A 22,139-nucleotide genomic window follows, 5' to 3' on the forward strand; every position below is an offset into this window, starting at 1 on the left:
GTGTAAATGAGTTTATAAATGATTATGCAGAAGAGGATGTACAAGAGAATGTAGATGAGGGTGTAACTTAGGGTGCATGGAGCAAGTAGATAAGAATGTTGGAGGATATTTAAGAAAAAAAAATATTGAAAGAGGAATATAAAGAGTCTGCAGACGAGTGTTTGTAACTGCATGCAGAAAAACTAGGTATGTATAAAAAAGAATGTTAAAGAGAACTGGAAAAAAATGTAAACAAACGCTGTAGACCAAATAGATGGAGAATCAAATGCAGAACAGTACGTAAAAGATAATTTAGAAATATTAGCAGTGTACAGTCACATGGAGAGACAGACTGACAAATGAGGATGTGAAGGAGCGTTGTGGTGTGGATGTGGATGTGATAGAAAGCGTTAGGAGAAACACACTGAGGTGGTTTGACCATGTGGAGATAATGGATAGTGAGAGACTGACGAGGAGAGTGTGTGAGTGAGATGGAGGGGGGGAGAGGGAGGGGGAGGCCAAGGATGAGATGGAGGGATGGAGTGGAGAGGTACTGTATATGAGAGAGGGGGGTGTGAGCTGGGAGCAGGGCAATAACATGGCGGGGGACAGGATGACATGGAGGCGCTTTGTTTGTGGCCACCTCTTACGGGATTAAGGCGTCTGGCAATATACATAATAAACAGATAGCTGTGTAGAAGGATGTTGAGGAATTTGTAGGAGTTTAAAATACGAGTATGCAGAAGAGTATACTTGTCCATCCATCCATCATCTAATCCACTGTTTCCCCATGAGCAGTGGCGCAGCCGGGGGGGGGGGGCACGGGGGCTTGGTCCCCCCCCCCGAAATTTCTAAGTGTGTTCGAGAATAGACTGGAAATCTTAAATGTCGAATACTTGTTTAATCCAGGGTGTAATACTCGGTAGGACTATGTCACATATTTGGAGAACTGAAAAAATATGCAGTTCTGAGTAAAAAGTCTTGTATACACATATACCTTATAAGACTTACTTTACTTCCGGTGCGAGACAGATATTCGAATTTACGCACGGGGAGCCGTTGGCGCCCGGACGGGTGAGGAGAGGAGGCAGGAAAGGAAACAAGAAACGTGTGCCGCTCTGTGAAATTTTCATATATATATATATTTTTTTTATGTACAGTACCTTATGACACATTATCTTCAAAACGGGAAACTCTGTTACTAATAGGTTTATGTAATTAACTAGTTAGGAGTACCTGTGGGCATGTAGGCCTACATGTGGCAGAACTGGCAAGAAAAATAAACTATCATGGCAACGTTTACCGGCCATCAGTTGTCACTCGTTCATCACCCGCCTGCGCCATCAGTCATCAGTCAACTCGCATCAGATCATGCTGAATCAGTGACAAGTCCATACAACTTGCTTATTACGCTACTTGAACGCTGGACTATGACAGGAAGTGAAAAGACGTATTCCGTGGGTTTCCCTGGATCACTTTATTATGAAACGGAAGCAGCCGCAGCAATCAAGTATATTGGACTTCATGAGTTCAAGTTCTAAAAGGTCAGTTTATGTTTAGAAAATGCATTACATTGTAGAGGATATTATTACTGCCAGTAATAATAACAAATGATAATGTCATGCCATGAGCTCTCCATAAGTGTAGGTGCATGCAGAAAGTGGAAGCCAGTGATTGCTTAAGATTTTTCTTGTGATATATTTCAGGCTTTACCTGTGCCGTGTGTGGCAACCATCACTGAAGTAAACTAATCATCACTGAACTAAGTGAAGTATTTAACAGACAATGGATTTTCACAGACATTAGCGTTGAGTTGGCGAGTTGGGACAATGCGGGACACGGGGTGAGTTGGAACAGTGGGCACTGCAATGCCAAATGCCAAGACATTTCCATTTTACTGTGCCCATTCAATAGCCCTGCCCCAACTTTACAAATGTTGTTAATACTAGTTTTCTATAGAGCCACGAATAATGCATGAAAAACGTACATATATGAAAGGGTAGCATTTTGACGTTTGTAGAATTTCATTTTTGAAAATACACATATTTTGCCAATTTTCCTCTCCCACAGTCAGCTTTAGAGCTAAAGGTCTACTTTTTGGTGGGTGAAATCTTCAGTTGTTATAGGTTTTTGTGATTTATCCAGAAAAATGCATTTTTACAGCAGAGCAGTACTAAAGGATTAATAGACAATTGTCCCGATTCGCCCACCATTTTTTTTTTTTTACCCAGGGTGAGTTGGGACAACAATTTCATTTGTGATTTTCGCAAGGAAAAACCTACTTTTCATACATTATATACTGCTATATTTTATAGTTTGCTGTATTTATGGTGGATTTGGGTGTCAACAAGTAAATATTTCTCATTTTCAGGTTGCATGCATGCCCTAAAGAGAGAAAATACTGTGAGGTGGATTGTGCCAAAATGCATATATTAGTATAGTGTTAAAAGCAGGGAAAAAGAGTTGTACAATGAAATTTTTGGAAAGGAGTGGAACTGAGAAATGCAACTGGCCAGTTTGTGATGACATACTGTATACTGATGATGATTTTCTGCAATTTATCATTGGTGGACCTGTCTTATTAGCAGGAACTGTACCTTTTACGATGCAAGAGGTGGACAAAGCCTTTCGTGATTATAAAAACATATTTCTCAGTGAAATTTTTCAGCATAAATAGCTACAGGCAACTTAGTGGAATTCTTAACTACGGAATATGTATAGTGCAGTGCATCCTTAAGTGCGAGGCGTGTGGGGGGGGGGTAGGTTTATGATGGATTTTGCCATACATCAACCCAAATGGTGAAGTGCATTGTGTTTTTATATTTCTCGTCAGTCATTGTGCCCCCCCCCAATTATATTTCTGGCTGCGCCTCTGCCCATGAGGAATGTAGGAGCCCTGGGCTAGGCAAGCTGGTCCTGACACCAGCCTCACTCATCCCTGAGTGGTATTTCCAGAACAATTTTGAATGAAAAGCATCCGGGAGCCGAATGCCAATCGCCCGCCAGAATATGCTGTTGGCAAAGTCCAAGATTTAGGCCATATCTTGATACCCTGAAGATTTCTTGTTGATGGCTCAAGCTATTCATGAGATATTATTGTGCTAATGGAGGGCAATAAAAACTAGTTGACATTTGGCAGCCATTTTGGTGACCTTGACCTTGACCCCAAGTGCCCATTGTCGAAATCGTCCAATATTTTGGCCATATCTTGATACCCTGAAGGTTTCATGTTGATAAGCTGTTCATGAGATATAATGGTGTTAAAGGCAGACGAAAAAAAACTACTTGACCTTTGCCAGCCATTTTGGTGATTTTCACCTTGACCCCTAGTGCCTATTTTCGAACTTGGCCAAGATTTTGGCCATATCTTGATACCCTGAAGGTTTCATGTTAATAACTCAAGCCGATCGTGAGATATAATAGGAACTGATACGCACACACACACACACACACACACACACACACACACACACACACACACACACACACACATACACTGAAGCTGGCTAAGACATTGTCGCTCCGCCTTCCAAAGGCGGGCGATAATAATGCACAACTTTCCCTTAGAGCGCCTTAATTACCCACTAAACCACCAGGCGCCATGATTTGGCTATATGGTTACCACCCAGCTTGGTACATAGTTTCCTGGTGTACAGGGAACCATTTGGCTTCTCAGTCAGTGTGGAGTTACCCGTAGACAGAACGAAGAGGAAAGAATGAAGGATGAAGGAAAGAAAGACAGAAGAGGAAGGAAGGAAGAGAGGAAAGGGCAGGCGCAGGCGCCCGAGAGCAGCACTACATCGAGTGAGAGGATGGTGAGCGCCCCCACCTACCACCAGAGTATACCCGTACAGTGGAATGATATAGAAGAGACTGTTACAATTCTCCCATTGGTTAAACAGAATGCACAGGAGTGTGAAGATGAGCATGTAGAGAAGAATATAGAAAAGTATTGTATGCAAAAATAGTATGTACCATGATATGTAGAAAAGGGTGAAGAAAAATGTGCAAGAGAGGTTGCAGAAGTTAATGCAGATAAATTTGTAAAATATCATGTAGAAGACGGTATAGAAGCGTGTGTAGAAGATGCACGAAGATCAGTAGAAGGGTATGTAGAAAAAGAATATACTGTAGAAGATTGTGTAGAATGGGATGTAGAAGGGTATGTAACGAGGTGTGAGGAAGAGAATGTCGAGGAGTTGCAGGAGAGTGTATAGAAGTCGATATAAGAGGATGTAGATGACTTTGTTGAACAGTACGTAGGAAGATGTGAAGAAGAGGACGTAGAAGAACATTTAGAACTGTGCAGAACAACATGTAGATGAGTAATGTACGTAGAAGAGTATGTAGAAGAGATGTTAAAGATTTCGAATATGTAGATAAGAATGGCGAAAAGTATGGAAAAACGTATTGTATGTAAACTGCGTGCGGATGAAGCAAAAGAGTGTAAATGAGCCTCTGCTTTTCATCTTACGCTCCTTCCAGTGCTAAAGGAGTAGGCCCACGGTTAACGACTTGGACAACTATCACTAGCAAGACACTGTAATCCCGGAAAGGGTGTGCACAGACAGATCGCCTCCACGTCACCCCCTCCTCAGCGATCAAGATGGCACCCCATCAGCTCACATCATTCTCATTCATATGTCTCTCCATCCCACCTCTAGATCTCATCCTCGGTCTCTCCCTCCCGCTCTCCAGCTCCACTCCATTACCTACGCTTTCCTCATTTTATCCTCATTTTATCCATTCTCTCCACATGACCAATCATCTCAAGGTACTTCTAACGCTTTCCAGCACATCTACATCGGTACTACACAGCTCCTTAATTTTCTCTGTGTCTGTCTCTTCATGTTATATCAGATGCACCGCACAAAATAACTCATTTCTACTCATCTCATTCTTAACTTACTCATTTCCAACAAAGTCCAAGCTTCACTTCCATGTGGTCGAGTGGGGATAATAGCAGTTATTCAAAACGTTTCTTACTTCCATGCTCACTTCCATATCCTTATAACTGTCCTCAGTGTATATGCATCCTTCCTTCCCTGTTGCATCTTTTCTTGCATTTCATCCCCTAAACTTCCTCCCATTCTTATTGCACCACCTAAATATTTGTGGGCACTCACATTCTCCATATCCTGATCAGTCAGCCTTACTGTGCACGCCGTATGTTGATTAATTATAGTTACTCGTGCCTATTCAAGGGGTTAAAAATACCGTAAAAGAGGTAGTGTCACTCACGCTTGTTCCATGGGTTGAAGAGTATGTATATCATGGTATCAAGGCGAAGGAGATGCCGTAACGGGTCTGGGGTGGAGGGCGGGTTGCGGCGGGAGATCTCAACACCAAGCTTCCATATTCCGATCGGGGAGTCCGTCGGGATCTGGACCTGTGAGTGGGGGGGGGGAGGGGGGAGAAGAAGAAGGAGAGGGAGAGACAGGGGGGGGGGTGGAAGTAAAGAGAAAGAGATAGGATGGGTGGGAAGAAGGAAGATAAGTACGTTCAATGAGTTGGAAGTACGGGTGAGGCAGTTACGCTTGTGGATAGGGAGAGGAAGGGTGGGTGGGTGGACAGATTTCATAGGTAGATGGATATATAGGAAGAGGTACGGGATGCAGTGTGGGAGGAAGATAGGGGAGGTGGATGTAAGGGGAGTGGTAAGGAGGTGGTGGTAAGGAGACAGGTATGGGGGTCGAGGTAGTGGAGGTGGAGGGGGAGAGAGAATAAAATTTAGATAGGCGTTATGGTACAGAAGGAGCTATAACTTCAGAGCCACGACCCGTTCTCGGTAGCAGAGAATAAGGGCCGTATTTTAGAAACTGGGAATACAAAAGTGTGAACTAGTTTCGATTTTTTTTTATACAATAATTTTTTTAACCACGTGATAATTTAACAACCTGTCCTACTTTTCTGTATCGTTGCTGACCTCACTTTAGTTTGCGAGATGCAGTATGGTAACATCTGACAATTTCTGTCGGTCCATAAATAATCGTCAGGTTTTAGGAGTTGCCCAAACTTTTGCGAGCTCAGTTTTATAATACGGCCTAAAATCGTGTTATTAAACCTGAAATCGCAAAGGGGAAGGAAAGTTCTCAGTTTCTGACACCATTATTGAACCATACGAAATGAAAATACAGGACGTTAGACCTTTCTGCCTCGGTGCCAATTTCGTTTTGCGAACTGAAATATAGTATGACTCTTTCTTATTCTTGCATGCGTTCTAAAATTAAACGTTATAAATTACAGTCTTCCTTACCCCTTACCAAACTCAGTTAAAATAATGTCATTGATTCATATTCTCGTTGAGATGGAAGGCTCTCTTTATCTCTTCCTGACCAGTTTGTTTCTGGTATTTGGCATGCACTGTCGATATTTGAAAGATTTAGATAACACACAAGAGAATCCCTTGGTACATTATGCAAATTAAAATGATACGAAAAAAATATTAGAAACCTGATCAACTCACATGAATAAAGCAGTAAGAAATGTAATTTCAGAGGATTATGATGCTCCCAGGTACTTCTGCATTACCAGTTTGTTTCTGCCTATGGCAAAATAAAGTTTTTCTGTATGATCTTTATACAATGTAAGTCCGTATTAAAGGGCACAAGTAGTATAACCGTATAAGGGAGTATGATATGCAAATTAAGTCGGAAAAGAAGAGGTGCTTGACAGAAAGCTTTCTAAACCAACTTTAACACAACAAAAATCAGCATTCCAAGAGTTTAAAGCATCTATTCCCGTACTCTTGTGACAGTAGTCTCCCCTAGCACCTCTTCCTTCCTAACTCATATCCTTATACAACACGTTAACATTTTCTTGCGTTATTTAGCAAACTGGGTCGATATCGGAAAGAAATGAAAAACATCCATGGAAGTATTAACGCAAAATATGGAAAAAAATAAATCGAATGAAGTTTTAAGGCGTAATAATAATAATAATAATAATAATAATAATAATAATAATAACGCAGAGGACGAGAATATAAAAATCTAAACTGACAATAAGCAAGATATCAGTAAGAGAATCTAGTTTTTAGAATCTTTACTATGATAGTGTATTCTTTTACCTCTTGTTATCTTCTGATGACTATATTCGATTTAGAATAGATGTGTCATTTGGTGAAGTAGTTACTGTAATAATAGTAATAATAATAATTAATATACTCCCTCTGACTGAAAGAGTTAATGTCTAAAACTAGAAGCCTTCACACAATGGGATCTCACTACCCGCGCAGCAGGAAAGTTTTTCCTCGGCACATAATTTTGCACCTTCATTTCTGATTTGATGTAAATTCAGGATGTAAAACACACACACACATAAAGCCAGCCAACCAACCTCACAACTGCAAATATTACCACTCCTCTCGCTTCGCAACGCGGGTGGTAAGCGAGCGGAGTGGTAATGTTTTTATTTCAGCGCTGTGAAGTTGGCTGGCTGGCTTTGTTTGTATGTGGGTAAAGGAGATATCTCATGAACGGCTTGAGCTATCAACATGAAACTTTCAGGGTATCAAGATATGGTTAAAATATTGCACGAGTTCGAAATTGGGCACTCAGGGTCAAGTTCGTTCGTTCGTTCGTTTACAGATTCCCTGCACCTATAGTGAAGGCCGAGCCATACATTAGCCCGGTCAGTGGGGTATGGGCTGATTAAAAAAAGGAAAGGGGTAGGACAGGACCTGGGGATTACCCAGCACACACGCCCTGTCTCCTGACTGGCTTTGTTATGTGTGTGTCGGGGTCAAGGTCAAGGTCACCAAAGGTCAATTAGTTGACCTTCGGCAGCCATTTTGGTGACCTTGACCGTGACCACGACTGCCCATTTTCAGTCCAAGATTTTGGCCATATTTTGATGCCTGAAAGATTCATGTTAACAGCACAAGCCGTTCATGAGATATCTTGTTTACCCACACACACAAAGCCAGTCAGCTAATCTCACAATTGAAAACATTACCACCCAGCACACTTCACAACACTGGTGGTAACTACACTGGTGGTAACTAGCTGGTAAATAGAAACCTTGAGGAATGTTTATTAAGGCTTCAAATAATTTTTGTTTTGTAATAAAAACAAGCTGTTTTAGTACATCATTATAATGATGAATCATTTATAGCAATATTTTTCCCGGTTAATTCTTACTTAGCTTCGATGTAAAGCGCTTCGTAGTTATATGAGTGTGGACAGAATGCGAATAAACATTCATTTCCAGCATACATCCTAAGCTTTACATCTCTGTGAATATTATCCTTGGGTTATTACTAGAAAACAGCCTGATCCACTTCATGCAAGAAACAAACCTTCTTGCTAGTTGTTGTTAGACGTCATATTCTTAGCAGTAATTTTTCACTTTATTATTCACCCTAGTATAGTTGTAATATGCACAGACACACACACACACACACACACACACACACACACACACACACACACACACACACACACACATGCGCGCGCATGCTTATGTGTGTGTGTGTGTGTGTGTGTGTGTGTGTGTGTGTGTGTAATAAATAAATAAATAAATAGCACCAGTCGAACAGGGCAGTACTCCCGAGGTGGATGGCAAACTGGTGATAGGGAGAGCTGAAGCTCCCGTTTCACCAGCCCTCAGGACTTGATCCTGACCATCCCCCTTTGCTGAATATATTCAGTGCATTCACTTACACAGAGAGTAGGCAAGCATGCTCTCTTAATACCTGTACCTTCAACTGTCTACACCACACTGCATGCACTTAACATATCACACCTTCTATTCACTCTCTTTAATAATGGCCGCTGCAATGTTACTATCAAATGAGGTGGTACCTCGGATTGTCACCACCGGCAGGGTAGGGCTGGTGGCACAGGGTCCTCCCGGTCGCCATGAAACGACTGTGCCGGCAGCGACTGTTGCTCTTTCCGGTAATGCTCGTCAGCGAAGAAGTGAAAGTGTGGCCTTGTTCTTCACCAACATCCGCGGCCTTACCACAAATTTAAACTCCGTTAATTTTTTCCTTCAGTCCATATCCCTTTTGGCTCTTTTCCTCACAGAACCACAAATCTCACCCTGTACCGATATATCCCCATTTTGTTTTCCCGGTTACCATCTCCTTCCAAACTTCCGTAGCAAGGGCGGCACCTGTTGTTATATCAAATCCACAAATTTAAACTCCGTTAATTTTTTCCTTCAGTCCATATCCCTTTTGGCTCTTTTCCTCACAGAACCACAAATCTCACCCTGTACCGATATATCCCCATTTTGTTTTCCCGGTTACCATCTCCTTCCAAACTTCCGTAGCAAGGGCGGCACCTGTTGTTATATCAAATCCCAATATGCAGTTGACTATTTTAAACTTCACTTCGTCCAGTTTTGATTACTCATTGTATAAACTAAATTGTCAAAATATTACCACATATATTTGTGTAATTTATCGCTCCCCCAATGCTTCTTTGGAACCCAATGTATTTGATTCAATATCTACACAGCTGAGTAACCTTAACCTTGCCCTTAGCACCGAAATTACCATTATGGGTTAACATACATAATTTTGAATGGTTATTGCATTCTGCCAGGACTGACGACGCTGGTCTACTGTAGAGTGTGAGCTGTTTGCAGAATAGTTTAATCTCACCCAGCTGGTAAAGCAACCAACCAGAATACCTGATAATCCTGACCATTATGCCCATCTCTTGCATTTATTCTTGACAAATAATCCAGATCAATACAGGATAGAGGTACTGTCACCACTTGGATCCTTTGACCACAATCTCATCAAAGCCTCATTAGTTAACCCCCCACACCTCCCAGTTCTGAACCTGTCAGGGTGACCCGATGGCACTTTGATAGGGCAAACTGGGATGGATTTAGAAATTATCTTGCTGACATTCCATGGCAGTCTTTCTTCTCTAGTGATCCCAATTCTACCCAATCCCACATTTGCGACTTAATACTAGCTGGTATGGATTTATTCATACCATGCCAAGAGTTCACTAAAAGATCGAACTCTCCAAAATGGTTTGATGGCAACTGTGCCAGAGCAACAGCCCAAAAGTCATTAGCATATAACTCTTACAATCAAAAACATCTGAATCACTCTCTCAATTTAAAATTGCTAGAAATCATGCAAAAGCTGTAATAAAGCTAGCTAAATCAAACTTTCTTTAAAAGCAAGCATCAAACCCACTTAACAACCCTATTGACAATAGAATATTCTGGTCAACTCTTAATTCTTTCAATAATAACTTAAACAAGTCATCTTCCATTCCCCCACCAAAATCTTCAGATGGCAACATTACAAATGACCTGCGTGTGAAAGCGGATATTTTTGCCAGTACTTTTGCCAGAAACTCTACCATAGACGATACCAGCCAGAATGTCCCAATACTAGAACTTTACTCTCCCAAAATTGCCCCACTTAAAATGCAGACAAGATACGTAAAATCCATCCTAGACAATTTACCTACAAACAAAGCTCCAGGCCCAGATGGAATTCCGCCAATTGTTTTGAAAAAGTGTTCCCCTGAACTTGCTTCTGTTCTAGCTAAATTATTCAGACTATGCAAAAGTACTTCTTTATTCCCAAATTCATGGAAAGAAGCCAATATATTCCCAATTCCGAAGAAAGGAAGTTCCTCTGACCCCTCTGATTACAGACCAATAGCTGTCACATCTTCTCTTGGTAAGATATTTGAAACTTTAATTAATAAGCACATTGTTAAACATCTTGAATCCAACAACTTAACTAGTGATAGACAGTATGGTTTTCGCCATGAAAGATCCACCATTAACATACTCAATCTCCTGACTCATACTATCCATCAGTCAATTGATCTACATGGAGAAACTCATGCAGTAGCTCTTGAAATTTCTAAAGCTTTCGACAGAGTATGGCACCGTTCCTTACTGTCCAAACTCCCTTGCTATGGACTAACGTCTTTTGTTCCTTTGATTTCTTCATATCTTAGTGACAGGAAAATTCGAGTAAAAGTAGATGATGTATATTCCAATTTCCACTCAATTAACGCCGGCGTGCCGCAGGGATCAGTTCTGGCACCCTTGGTGTGAACTGTGAGGGATTGTGTTATCCCTCTGTGCACACAGTACGTTTATCTGGGAGCGCCTGTACGGATTTCTCCCTCCATTCCTGCAAGACAATGTGTGGATCTGCTTGCTCAGGATCTGCTGACCTGGCTACAGCAGCGTCTAAAACCTCTCAAGTGGCTCACTAATTATGCTGCCGGGGTGTCTATTCCTGTAGCACGTACCATATACATCACGTTCATTTGATCAGTTGTTGATTATCTCTCCCCTGCTCTTTGTCAACTTTCCAGAACAGCCTTACAACCTCATGAGAAGTTCTAAAATGCAGTAATGAGACTAATCCTGGGCTGCCCTGGCTCAACCAGAATTGTCGACATGCAACTTAAACTCAACCTTCCACCATTTGTTGGGAGAATATACTCCGTGGTTACATACTTCAGCGTTAAGTGCCTGCATTATCCTCACCTTTCTCCCCACTACTCTCACATAATTTGGACTTCCCTTGATCCCACTGCACCAAGGCCTTTGCTTTGCAATGGTGGCCGCACACTAGTTAATACTGTTTGTTCAAACGTCCGATGGCTAATCATCAGTGTATTGGTGCTTGCTGAGGAGGTGGACTATGGCGTTCCACCTTGGCAGAACCCTGTGCCTGCTATCTCATACACTCCGGCCCCCAAGACTAACCTGCCTCAGTTTCAGAAACAGGTAGCTTTGGAGACCATCGCCAGGCTGTCATCTTCCCTCCTTTCGGCCCACCATATCTACACTGATGGCTCCCTGCAGGAGGATGGCAGTGCTGGCTGTGCTGTATTTTCCCCAAGTCTGGATCCACCTCAAAGGGGCTGGTTGGGCCGTTGACTGCCAACCTCGTCGAGCTCTACGTATTGTGAACTACATGGACTCCTGGATGCAGTTACTTTATTAATACAGATGAACAACAGCGGCTTCATCATCTGCGACTCACAGCCGGCCCTCCATGTCCTCTCCTCTCCCAGGCCTGCATATCAACACCTCATTACACAAATGCTCTGTCAATTGGCCACTGCCCGCGATTGTTCATTGGTGGTGCACTTTCTGTGGATACCCTCTCGTATTGGTCTCACAGCCAACAACACCTCTGACCTCTTTGCAAGGACTGCCTGTGGACTGGATCCGCCCACTGTGGATGCTACTAATGCCTCCCCCATTTGCTACAAGCAGATAATACGCAGAGCAGCCCGCTCCCCTATTCTCCACCATAGAAATGCTGAGAGGGCTCACAGTGTGTCCATCCAACATTATGACCACTTTCTCTCTCATCCCCATAGATATCGTCACTGTGGTCTTATGGTTCGTCGAAAAAACGTGGTGTGTGCCCGCATCAGACTCGGCTACTGACCTGTGTGGCAAGTGGCATGGCGGGCAATGCACCTCATTTCTCCTCCTTTAAGCTGTATGATGCACCCAATGCCAACACCCTTGACCATTATTGCCTGCAATGTCCACTTGTCTCTGATTTAATACCACACGGACTCACATTAGCAACACTTGTAAACATTTGCTGGAAGATGATAACCTAGATGTTCTTCTCATGCGTCATCCACACTTTGATGGGTGTTAATTTGTTATAGTTAGACAGCGTGTTCTGAATGGCACGAGTTCCCCTGTACTCACCTCACATATGGCCGCATGGCACTGTACTAGGTTTGTCGCCTTTGGGCGTAATAAATTAATCAAATCAAATCAACCCTGGTGTGAAACTACCTTATATTCTCTTTACCTTGTTATTATGCATGAATATATTATACACGAATATTATTATACACGAACATATTATACACGAATCACACGCGTCTCATACATGCAATCAGACGCACTTTTGAGTGGTAAGTTGCCAGGGCACGATAATAACAACCTCAGAGTCGCGTGCCGCGACTATAGTGTTGCCCAGGTCCCACGGGGGACAGGATGGGGTCCCACCCTGCCTGTGCAAAATTTGTTTGCATTGGTAAAATCCACTGCCATGCACACCGTTGTTGCCAGGAAAGCCAACACCCCCATAAGGGAACGGCCTTCCACGACCCCACTCTGACAGTTTTCTGATCTGCGTGGAGGTCTGTCGTTGTGCAGAGTTTCGTTTATCTGAGTTACAAAGTTTTGTCACAATTTAAGTGGGGTTTTTCCCCCAACAGCAGTCACATCTTGACTAAATCCTGCCTTGTATCTACTTGACCGGGCACCACTGAGCATCAACAAGCACTCTCTCGGTATATGGGACTACGGGTGGTACGGTTTTCCGCTCTCTGAACAAAGACAGCAAAAACTATAAGTGGATCATTGTCTGCGCTCCCGCGTCTGTAAACAAAAAAGATGGCGTCCAATTCAACCATGTATGTGAAGTGTGGCAATTGTGGGCTGCTTCTCTCCTATGTGGAGGTAAAATTTCACCAAAGTCATTGTAGTAAGTAATTCATCATCACGGAATACACCGATAACACTGGTTTACAAAAAAAAAAAACTTGAGGCAAGCATGTGAATAGGTGTTTTTAACTAATTTTGATATGCTTAATTGAACTTTCTAAACAGTTTTGCTCTATCACCTCTAGTTTTTTTGCTTTCACATATCCCGTTTTTTTATTATAATGCATATATTTGTAATGTAATGAGTTTATTTCATGTATTAAAATGGCACATTACAGAACGAAACAAAACAGACACAGAACACTGACAGAACTAAATATTACTAGTAACAGGATATAAGCATGTATACACATCATAGTACTACAGACAGTCAGAAGTGAAGTTTTTTTGGACGATCTGGTGTACTTTGCCTCCGAGATGTCACGCAGGAGCATCCAGCAAATTCCCCCATCATGCTGGGGTTCCACTTGCCTTGGAAGTTACTCTCCATCTTAGTAATATCTTGGTGGAACCTTCCCCCATGTTTGTCACTTACTGCTCCGAGGTTCTGGGGGAAGAAGTTGAGGTGGGAGTGGAGAAAGTGAATCTTGAGAGACATTCGGCACTCCATATCCTGATAAGCCTGCAACTACTTCTCGACACGCTCTTGGTAATCTAGTGCCCGTGTGTTACCAAGGAAACCATGGCAGACTGACTTAAATGCTTCCCATGCTCTCAGTTCCTTCAAGGTGAGCCTCTCTTCGAATACCTCATTCTTCAGCACCTCCTGGATCTGAGGTCCGACGAAGATGCCCTCCTTGAGCTTAGCAGAACTGAGAGCTGGGAACAGAGTGCACAGGTGTTTTTTTTTTTTTTTTTTTATGTGACCGATTCTGGGCATAGGCTTCACAGCCTGCTTTCAAGGCCCAGTAGTCCTCCTACGTACCGCACACCTCTACATGTCACCACTTCGGCGCTAACACCCACCGTCCATACTGAATACATGCTAGGGCTGTCTCATACAGGACTGGTGTATTGGTATTAGCGGGGGTATTTTTACGACATGTCGGCAGGCCTTCTGGTAGATCAGTAAAGTCTGATTTTTCTGAAATTCAAATCCTTAAACTGTTCCCTGCCTCAGCGGGATTTGAACCCGGGTCCGTCAGGACTGCAGGCCAACTCTCTACCGATTGAGCAACCGCCCCCCCCCCAAAGGCAGCGCCATCCTTGTCCATGGCCTTCACGAAATTCTTCATAAGGCCAAGCTTGATATGAAGAGGGGGAAGAAGCACCTTGTTCATGTCCACCAGAGGCCTTTCTTGGACACTGTGTTTCCCAGGCATGAAAGTGCTCATAGACCCCCAGTAAGCTGCTGGCGTTCCCAGCCGCACAATGCACATGTTTGACCCTGTTGTGGCGCGCGTTTTAAACCAAGTTCCAAGAAAAAAAAAGACGGTAAATGGATTTTTGGCGAATATATTGGGTCTAGGCCTATATGTATACATGTGCGTACATGTATACATGCATTTCTCAAAAATTAGAGGTGATGAATGAAAACGGATTTCGAATCTGATATCAGCACCCCAAAATTAGGTTAGAACACCTAATTTCATGCTTGCCTCAAATTTTTTGTAAACCAGTGTAATGAGACATAAATATTCACAGTAAAATCATTGTATGCTGGGGAGATCTACCCATAATTTTTTACCCTGGCCGGACGCTTGGTCTTGATTGTCCCACTTCTCCTTCTGATGTTGCATTTCTGTCTGCAATAGCACCCACCACACCTGTTGGTAGATCGTCAATGAATTCCTCTGTTTGTGAATGTCCAGCAGCCAAGAGTGAGGCCTCTGCCATTATCAATTTTGGTTGGTCTCGATAAACTGATTGAACACCTACTCGTACTAGACCGAGCAACTTTTCGCCCACTCTGCAGCATTCAGCATTGCCCAAGTAGACACAAGGTTAGTTTGGGCTGTGAATCACTGTGCAAAATTTCGTTTTCATGAGTATACTATAACTGTAAGGAATGTCAGTGAGTAGTACAAAAGTGCCCAGGAGTACGCAGCGTAGACCTGGGCAGGGGTTTGAAGTGGAGTTGCCTGAAGGCATGCCCAGTAGTACGCAGATGCCCCCCCCCTTCCTCCCCCCCCACACCCGCGTACTACTGGGCATGCCTTCAGGCAAACCCCACTTCAAGCCCCTGCCCAGGTCTACGCATGCCTAATCCTGGACACTTTGTAATAAAAATCGCCCCCCCCCCTCCTTATATTACGGCTGAACATGTTTTAATCAAGAGAGCTCATCTCACACGTCCACCTGTGGTGGGTGGTGGGTAAATGACTGAGGGAAAGCTCGAGTGAGCGGCCTTGACTAACTTTCATAGGCGAGTAACTCTCCCTCTCTCTCTCTTGATTCTGCCTTCTATCTAATTTCTCCTTATTCTCCACACCATTACCACTATTATTACCTGATTTAAGAAACGTCTTTTCATATAAAGGACAAATGAAAAACGAAGTGAAATATTTGTCGTCCCCCTCCTCTTCCTCCTCCCCTTCCCCCTCCCCCTCCCCCCTCCCCCTCCCTCTTCCTTCTCCCACTGCCAGCAAGCAGTCCCCCCAACCCTTCCCCCCCTCCCACTCTAAATTTAGGCCACAACCTCCTGTCCATAGCTACGCAGGCCACACCTCCCCCGCCCCCCGTCCAAATCTACGCAGGCTGAAGATGTTTAATCATGAGAGCAAACACGTCCACCTCGTACAGTAGCAACTGGCTAAAGGACGAAGGGAAGGAACGACCAAGGTGAGTGTTTGACCAACTTTCATTCCCGGGTAGTTTTCACCTACGGAAATAAACAAACATAATCGTTTCCAGGATGCTTTACCTGACCTTGACCGCGGTAGGATACTTTCACCAAGGCGAATGTACTAAAAAAAAAAAATGTAAGGCATAGTCTCCTCTCTCTCTCTCTCTCTCTCTCTCTCTGTTTTCTAATTTCTTCTTATTCTCTACAGCTACATTCACTCTACAGCTACAGTACCGGTAACTAAAATTAACACCACCACCACTATTACCTGATTTAAGAAACGTCTTTTCATAATAATATAGGACAAATTGAAATAAGATTTTGTGCTGAAGTGTGGTTCGTCACCGTCATTATAGAATTTGGGCAGAGCAAGAACAAACGTAAAACACACACACACACACACGCACACACACACACACACACACACACACACACACACACACACACACACACACACATCATAAACTTGGTCATAAATTGCCTAGCTTTGTGTATCACTGTCTTAATATAATATGGAGAAACACTGAATCATGAAGGTCGGATTTGCGGAGCTCGCAGAAGTGATTTTGATTATTGAGTAAAAAGATAAAATAATTTTGTGTCTTGATTACTTGTTTACAGAGAACTGGTGAGACAGGTCAGAGGTATTTTATTTACACTTTAGTGGCTTGATTAGGTTATGTTTACAGGGAGCTGGTAAGGTAGGTCAAAGATGTTTACAGATATTTATAAGTGATTCTTTTATGACAATGGCTGTAAAAGGGCAACATGCTATGGATTGGATAAAGGATGTAATTATGCTAAGTGGCACAGTAGATTTCGTAACGCCTCTTGCCTAGCGATTTATGCTGAATATAACACTTCAGTATCGTCTGTATGTTACTCATGCATACCCCGTCGAGATAATAACTATACAGACAGCGTACACGAGAATGGTAAGGTGTTACAGCAAACTAGATCGCTGAGGAGAAGATGGTGCTAATCTTCCAGTGGCATCTAGAATATGACCTAAAATGATGAGAGGTTCCCAGTAATGGTGATGATACTGGTCTTCGAAAGAGAGAGAAAGAGAGAGAGAGAGAGAACTGAAGGCTGAAAGCAGCAAGTTGAGGGTGAGGTATCCTGTGTACGTGTACTGGTGGTGTGCGTGATGACCGTGTGGGTTTATGTACATACAAAGTGTACACTCGCTGGTGAAATAAGCGCGAAGTGCCCGCACCTATTTGTTACTGTATTCTCTATTTAGTCGTAATAGTCAGTTTTCTCACTGGATTCTAAATAAGAAGTTATTTGCTGCATATAATAAGGAGGAAGACAGTAGATTGTGGCAATGAGAGGACAGTGACTTTGGGACATGGGATGAATGACATTTGGCTACTTTGTAGAAGCTCACCATTAACAGTGAAACAATACTTGATGGAGAAAGTTACATATAGATCTTGCCAAGGCTTCTTCATTACTACACTATACATACAGGGTCTGCAATTGGGTACTTGTGTGTGTGTGTGTGTGTGTGTGTGTGTGTGTGTGTGTGTGTGTGTGTGTGTGACACTCGCAATTTCATACAAGTCTGCCACTGCTTCTTGACAGAGGACAGTTTTCTAGGTATTTGTGTCGAGCGTCATTCTAACATGTGATATAATAGTATGATTTAGATATTTCGTATGTTTTAGTTCAAGCATTTTATCATTTAAAAGTCATTACGGTGTGGAGTACGACCGTATCTCTGAAACATAATCATTTCATCGTTAGTTCACATCTACAGTGGTAGAGAAATTAGTGCTACAGTCTAGGCTTTAGGTAAAACAAGCATTTATGTATTTTTTCATCGTTTCTCAGCCGATCACAATTCGAATCCGATTATGGGAAAATTTTTCCCTACTAATACCGATAGAGATAATCAATTTTTGGCTGTCGATTTACAGCACTAACCACCGACCGGTTTTATTTAACTTATAACAGACGTTTAGCAGCGGAAAGGTTACTGAAAGCTATAGTCAACTCTTCTAGGTCGAAAAATATGTTCACAGTGTACAAAAATCGTTTGACGGAAGCAGTAACAAATCACTGGAGTGAAGTGGTTAAGAGATTATTTGTGACGGTCATTTATTCTCACGAGGATTGTAAACTGAAGAGATGAAATTGTGGGAGTGGTTGATGATGATGATGATGGTTTAGTATTCCTGAAAGAATGCTTGTAGTAAAACAGTCTAAGAAGAATGGTGAAGGATGCGACGTAATAATGACGTTTTGTGTGTGTGTGTGTGTGTGTGTGTGTGTGTGTGTGTGTTTAGTAAAGATGCAAATTGCCTAGGAAGGTTAGAAAAGGTGAAGGACAGAGTAGAGAATCTTTTAGTATTAGCTCTACACGTTTTATCCTATTTTAATTGGGGCTAAAGTGGAACATCTTCGGTGTGTTATTCTGCTTAGCTTCTGGCGTTTTGTGTGAGCTGTTTTTCATGTGCCATTTCCACTAACTTTTCCTTGTGTTAAATGAGTGAATTTCCCATGAGCCATTTTCACTAACTTTTTCTTGTATTAAATGAGTGAATCTATTACTTTTTTATTAAATGTAATCTGGTGAAGACTTTGTCTTGTTTTTCCATATGTTGCTTCTTCAGTAATTTATCTACAAACTCATACCTATGATAGATGAAGGGAGGACTATATTAAAGTCAGTTATTTAGGTTGTATGTTTTCTTTTATGATCGATGAATATATGCAGTATTAGCTTTTTATGACTAGCTTTGGATTGATCTAGCTTCGTATTGTGTGTGTGTGTGTGTGTGTGTGTGTGTGTAAAGTGAGTCACCACAATAGCTACATTTTTGGTTGGCATAGGCTACACTGAACCTAGACATGTTTTCATTTCACGGAGAGCGGTTTTAATCTGGATATATATAAGGATCAGTTTGGTCTACTAGTGTGTTAAATCCAATCTCTCAGCATCGACAGCAGGTGTATTTTTCCACTATGCACTAACTCTCTGTTGGCTAATGATCAAAATGTTACGTACTTTGAGTCACAAAAGTATCGGTACTCAGGGGTCCAGTGGTTACCGAAAACATTCAAACAACTGCTTACATTACCAACGTCACATTTTGTATGAACAGTGTTTATATAAACATACCATTTGCTAAATGTTTGCATGAGAATATTGTTAGTTGGTGACATATGACACTTCCGGGTGATATTCCTACCAGCGTGTGGTAGGTCGGAAACTAATATTTCAATGACATTCGTTCTGTGGTCCAAAATGTTTCACGCATACTGTGCACCGATACCTTTGTGAGCCATAGCACGTTTAAATACAAATGTTGTTTAATTCTATGGCTAATGGCCAGTCGGCCGAGATTTTACATACGGTACGGAACTTTGAAGTACTCGAAAAAATGTATTTTTATATAGTAATGACCAGAAGCCTGTATATGTTATGCGTTTCATATCTCGTTAAATCACCATGATCTGGCTTAGATTTAGAAGCTGTTCTATGTTTACTGTTTGTCTTATGGATTAGTGTTCCGTACTTTTAGGGGAACAAAAGTTATGGTAAGTCCTTTATGCTTCCTATTACTTTGCCCAGTTCTCATTTTGTAGCTTCTTTGTAATAAAAATCCAAATATAAAAACTAAAGGAATTGTTATTCTATGTAATTTTATATATTTATATAGATATTTTTTTAAGTTAAACAGAATTAGATTTGCAAGTAACGACCAAGTAGGCACTAATTTCCATAAACTCTAAGAAATGCAACGATAATTAAATCGTTTATTATTTAATCGCAATCATTTTACATAACATTAATAGAAAATAAGTGAAAAGAAAACCTTTTCTTCCCACAGCTCTTGTACCATCGAATGTAGACATTAAGGTTAAATCATATCATCGATGGAACACCGCCAGTGTGTGTGTGTGTGTGTGTGTGTGTGTGACACTCGCAAGTTCATACAAATCTGCCACTGCTTCTTGAATCCGATTATCGGAAAAATTTTTCCCTACCAATACCGATAGCGATATTAATCGATTTTTGGCTGTCGATTTACAGCACTAACCACCGACCGGTTTTATTTAACTTATAACAGACGTTTAGCAGCGGAAAGGTTACTGAAAGCTATAGTCAACTCTTCCAGGTCGAAAAATCTGTTCACAGTTTACAAAAATCGTATGATGGAAGCAGTAACAAATCACTGGAGTGAAGTGGTTAAGAGATTATTTGTGACGGTCATTTATTCTCACGAGGATTGTAAACTGAAGAGATGAAATTGTGGGAGTGGTTGATGATGATGATGATGGTTTAGTATTCCTGAAAGAATGCTTGTAGTAAAACAGTCTAAGAAGAATGGTGAAGGATGCGACGTAATAATGACGTCGTGTGTGTGTGTGTGTGTGTGTGTGTGTGTTTAGTAAAGATGCAAATTGCCTAGGAAGGTTAGAAAAGGTGAAGGACAGAGTAGAGAATCTTTTAGTATTAGCTCTACACGTTTTATCTTATTTTAATTGGGGCTAAAGTGGAACATCTTCGGTGTGTTATTCTGCTTAGCTTCTGGCATTTTGTGTGAGCTGTTTTTCATGTGCCATTTTCACTAACGTTTCCTCGTGTTAAATGAGTGAATTTCCCATGAGCCATTTTCACTAACTTTTTCTTGTATTAAATGAGTGAATCTATTACTTTTTTATTTAATGTAATCTGGTGAAGCCTTTGTCTTGTTTTTCCATATGTTGCTTCTTCAGTAGTTTATCCACAAACTCATACGTGTGATAGATGAAGGGAGGACTATATTAAATTCAGTTATTTAAGTTGTGTGTTTTCTTTTAAGATTGATGGATATATGCAATATTAGCTTCGTATTGTGTGTGTGTGTGTGTGTGTGTGTGTGTGTGTGTGTGTGTGTGTGTGTGTGTGTGTTTCCATCTTTAGTTGTTTTTATTCCTTAACTATTTTCTGTGATATGTGAATGAATAGATTACCTCATGAACTTGCTAAGGACTGTTATACCTTTATCTTGCACTGTATGGTGTATGCTGTTTCCTCCACGGCTTTTTCGCTTACTCTCCTGTGATGTATGATGTGGCTGTATTGCCTTTTCATTGATTAGTTTATGATTGGTTAGCTCTGTATTTGCTTCATGTGATGTATAATGTTTCTTTCGTTACTTTACTACTGATTCTCCCCTCTATGATGAATAGCATTATACAGAGTGGCCTTGGATTAGCTCTCTTATGGCCTTAAGCGGTGTTCGTTTTTGTAGCCATTTTAGGATTTTTTTTTTTTTTGCTAAAAAATAAACAGCTTTAATTTGAGAAGCCTGGTCTTGCTATTGTGTGGTATGTGTTGCTTGTTTAGGTTTTTGATCTTAAATTTGGCTTTCGGTTGTCTTATTATTATTTGTTTTTCTTGGAGAGAGCAATCTCGCGGATTCTCTCCTTTGGTTCCTTCTTCCTTGCATAAAAAAACAGGTAAGTCGAATAGTTTGTGCAATAGCTTTTGTGATAAATGAATGAAACGATAAGCTCAGTGGGTAGCTTAAAGTTGGTATAGCTTTGTCTTGGCCTGTCTTTTGCTTGCTGTTCTTGCTTTGTAACAAGCTCTCCTATATAATTAATGAATGAATATATTATCTTTTTTATTAGCTTTTGAATGATATAGAATTGTATTTACATGTGTGGTATATGCAGTTACTTGTGTACCTTTTTTACTAACTCAGTTTCGCTCGATGGGTAGGTAGATACAGTACAGTATAAAGTTTGTTTTAATCAATTAACTTTTTCAGCGATTTAATTCTACCGATATAACTCTTGTCCTTTGCCTTGTTGTGTGTGTGTGTGTGTGACACGGATATGTGTGTTAAGGTGTGTATAAGCACGATTATAAACATATATCAGCAGATTTGTATAGTTACACACACACACACACACACACACACACACACACACACACACACAAGGCAAACGA

At 41.5% G+C, this 22,139-nt stretch overlaps 1 protein-coding gene across 1 annotated transcript in view; it reads right to left on the reverse strand.

Annotated features, from left to right (window-relative positions):
• LOC145410123 (hemocyte protein-glutamine gamma-glutamyltransferase-like) overlaps positions 1-22,139 on the reverse strand; it is a 167,577-nt gene that overhangs the window by 66,138 nt on the left and 79,300 nt on the right. The window contains exon 4 of the mRNA XM_080280321.1: positions 5,221-5,368. Coding sequence (XP_080136447.1) covers positions 5,221-5,368 — 148 coding nt within the window. The remainder of the gene's footprint in view (positions 1-5,220; positions 5,369-22,139) is intronic.

The sequence above is a fragment of the Coenobita brevimanus genome, chromosome 84, assembly GCF_032717465.1.
Source record: "Coenobita brevimanus isolate Jiangsu-jjx chromosome 84, ASM3271746v2, whole genome shotgun sequence".
NCBI classification, from domain to species: domain Eukaryota; kingdom Metazoa; phylum Arthropoda; class Malacostraca; order Decapoda; family Coenobitidae; genus Coenobita; species Coenobita brevimanus.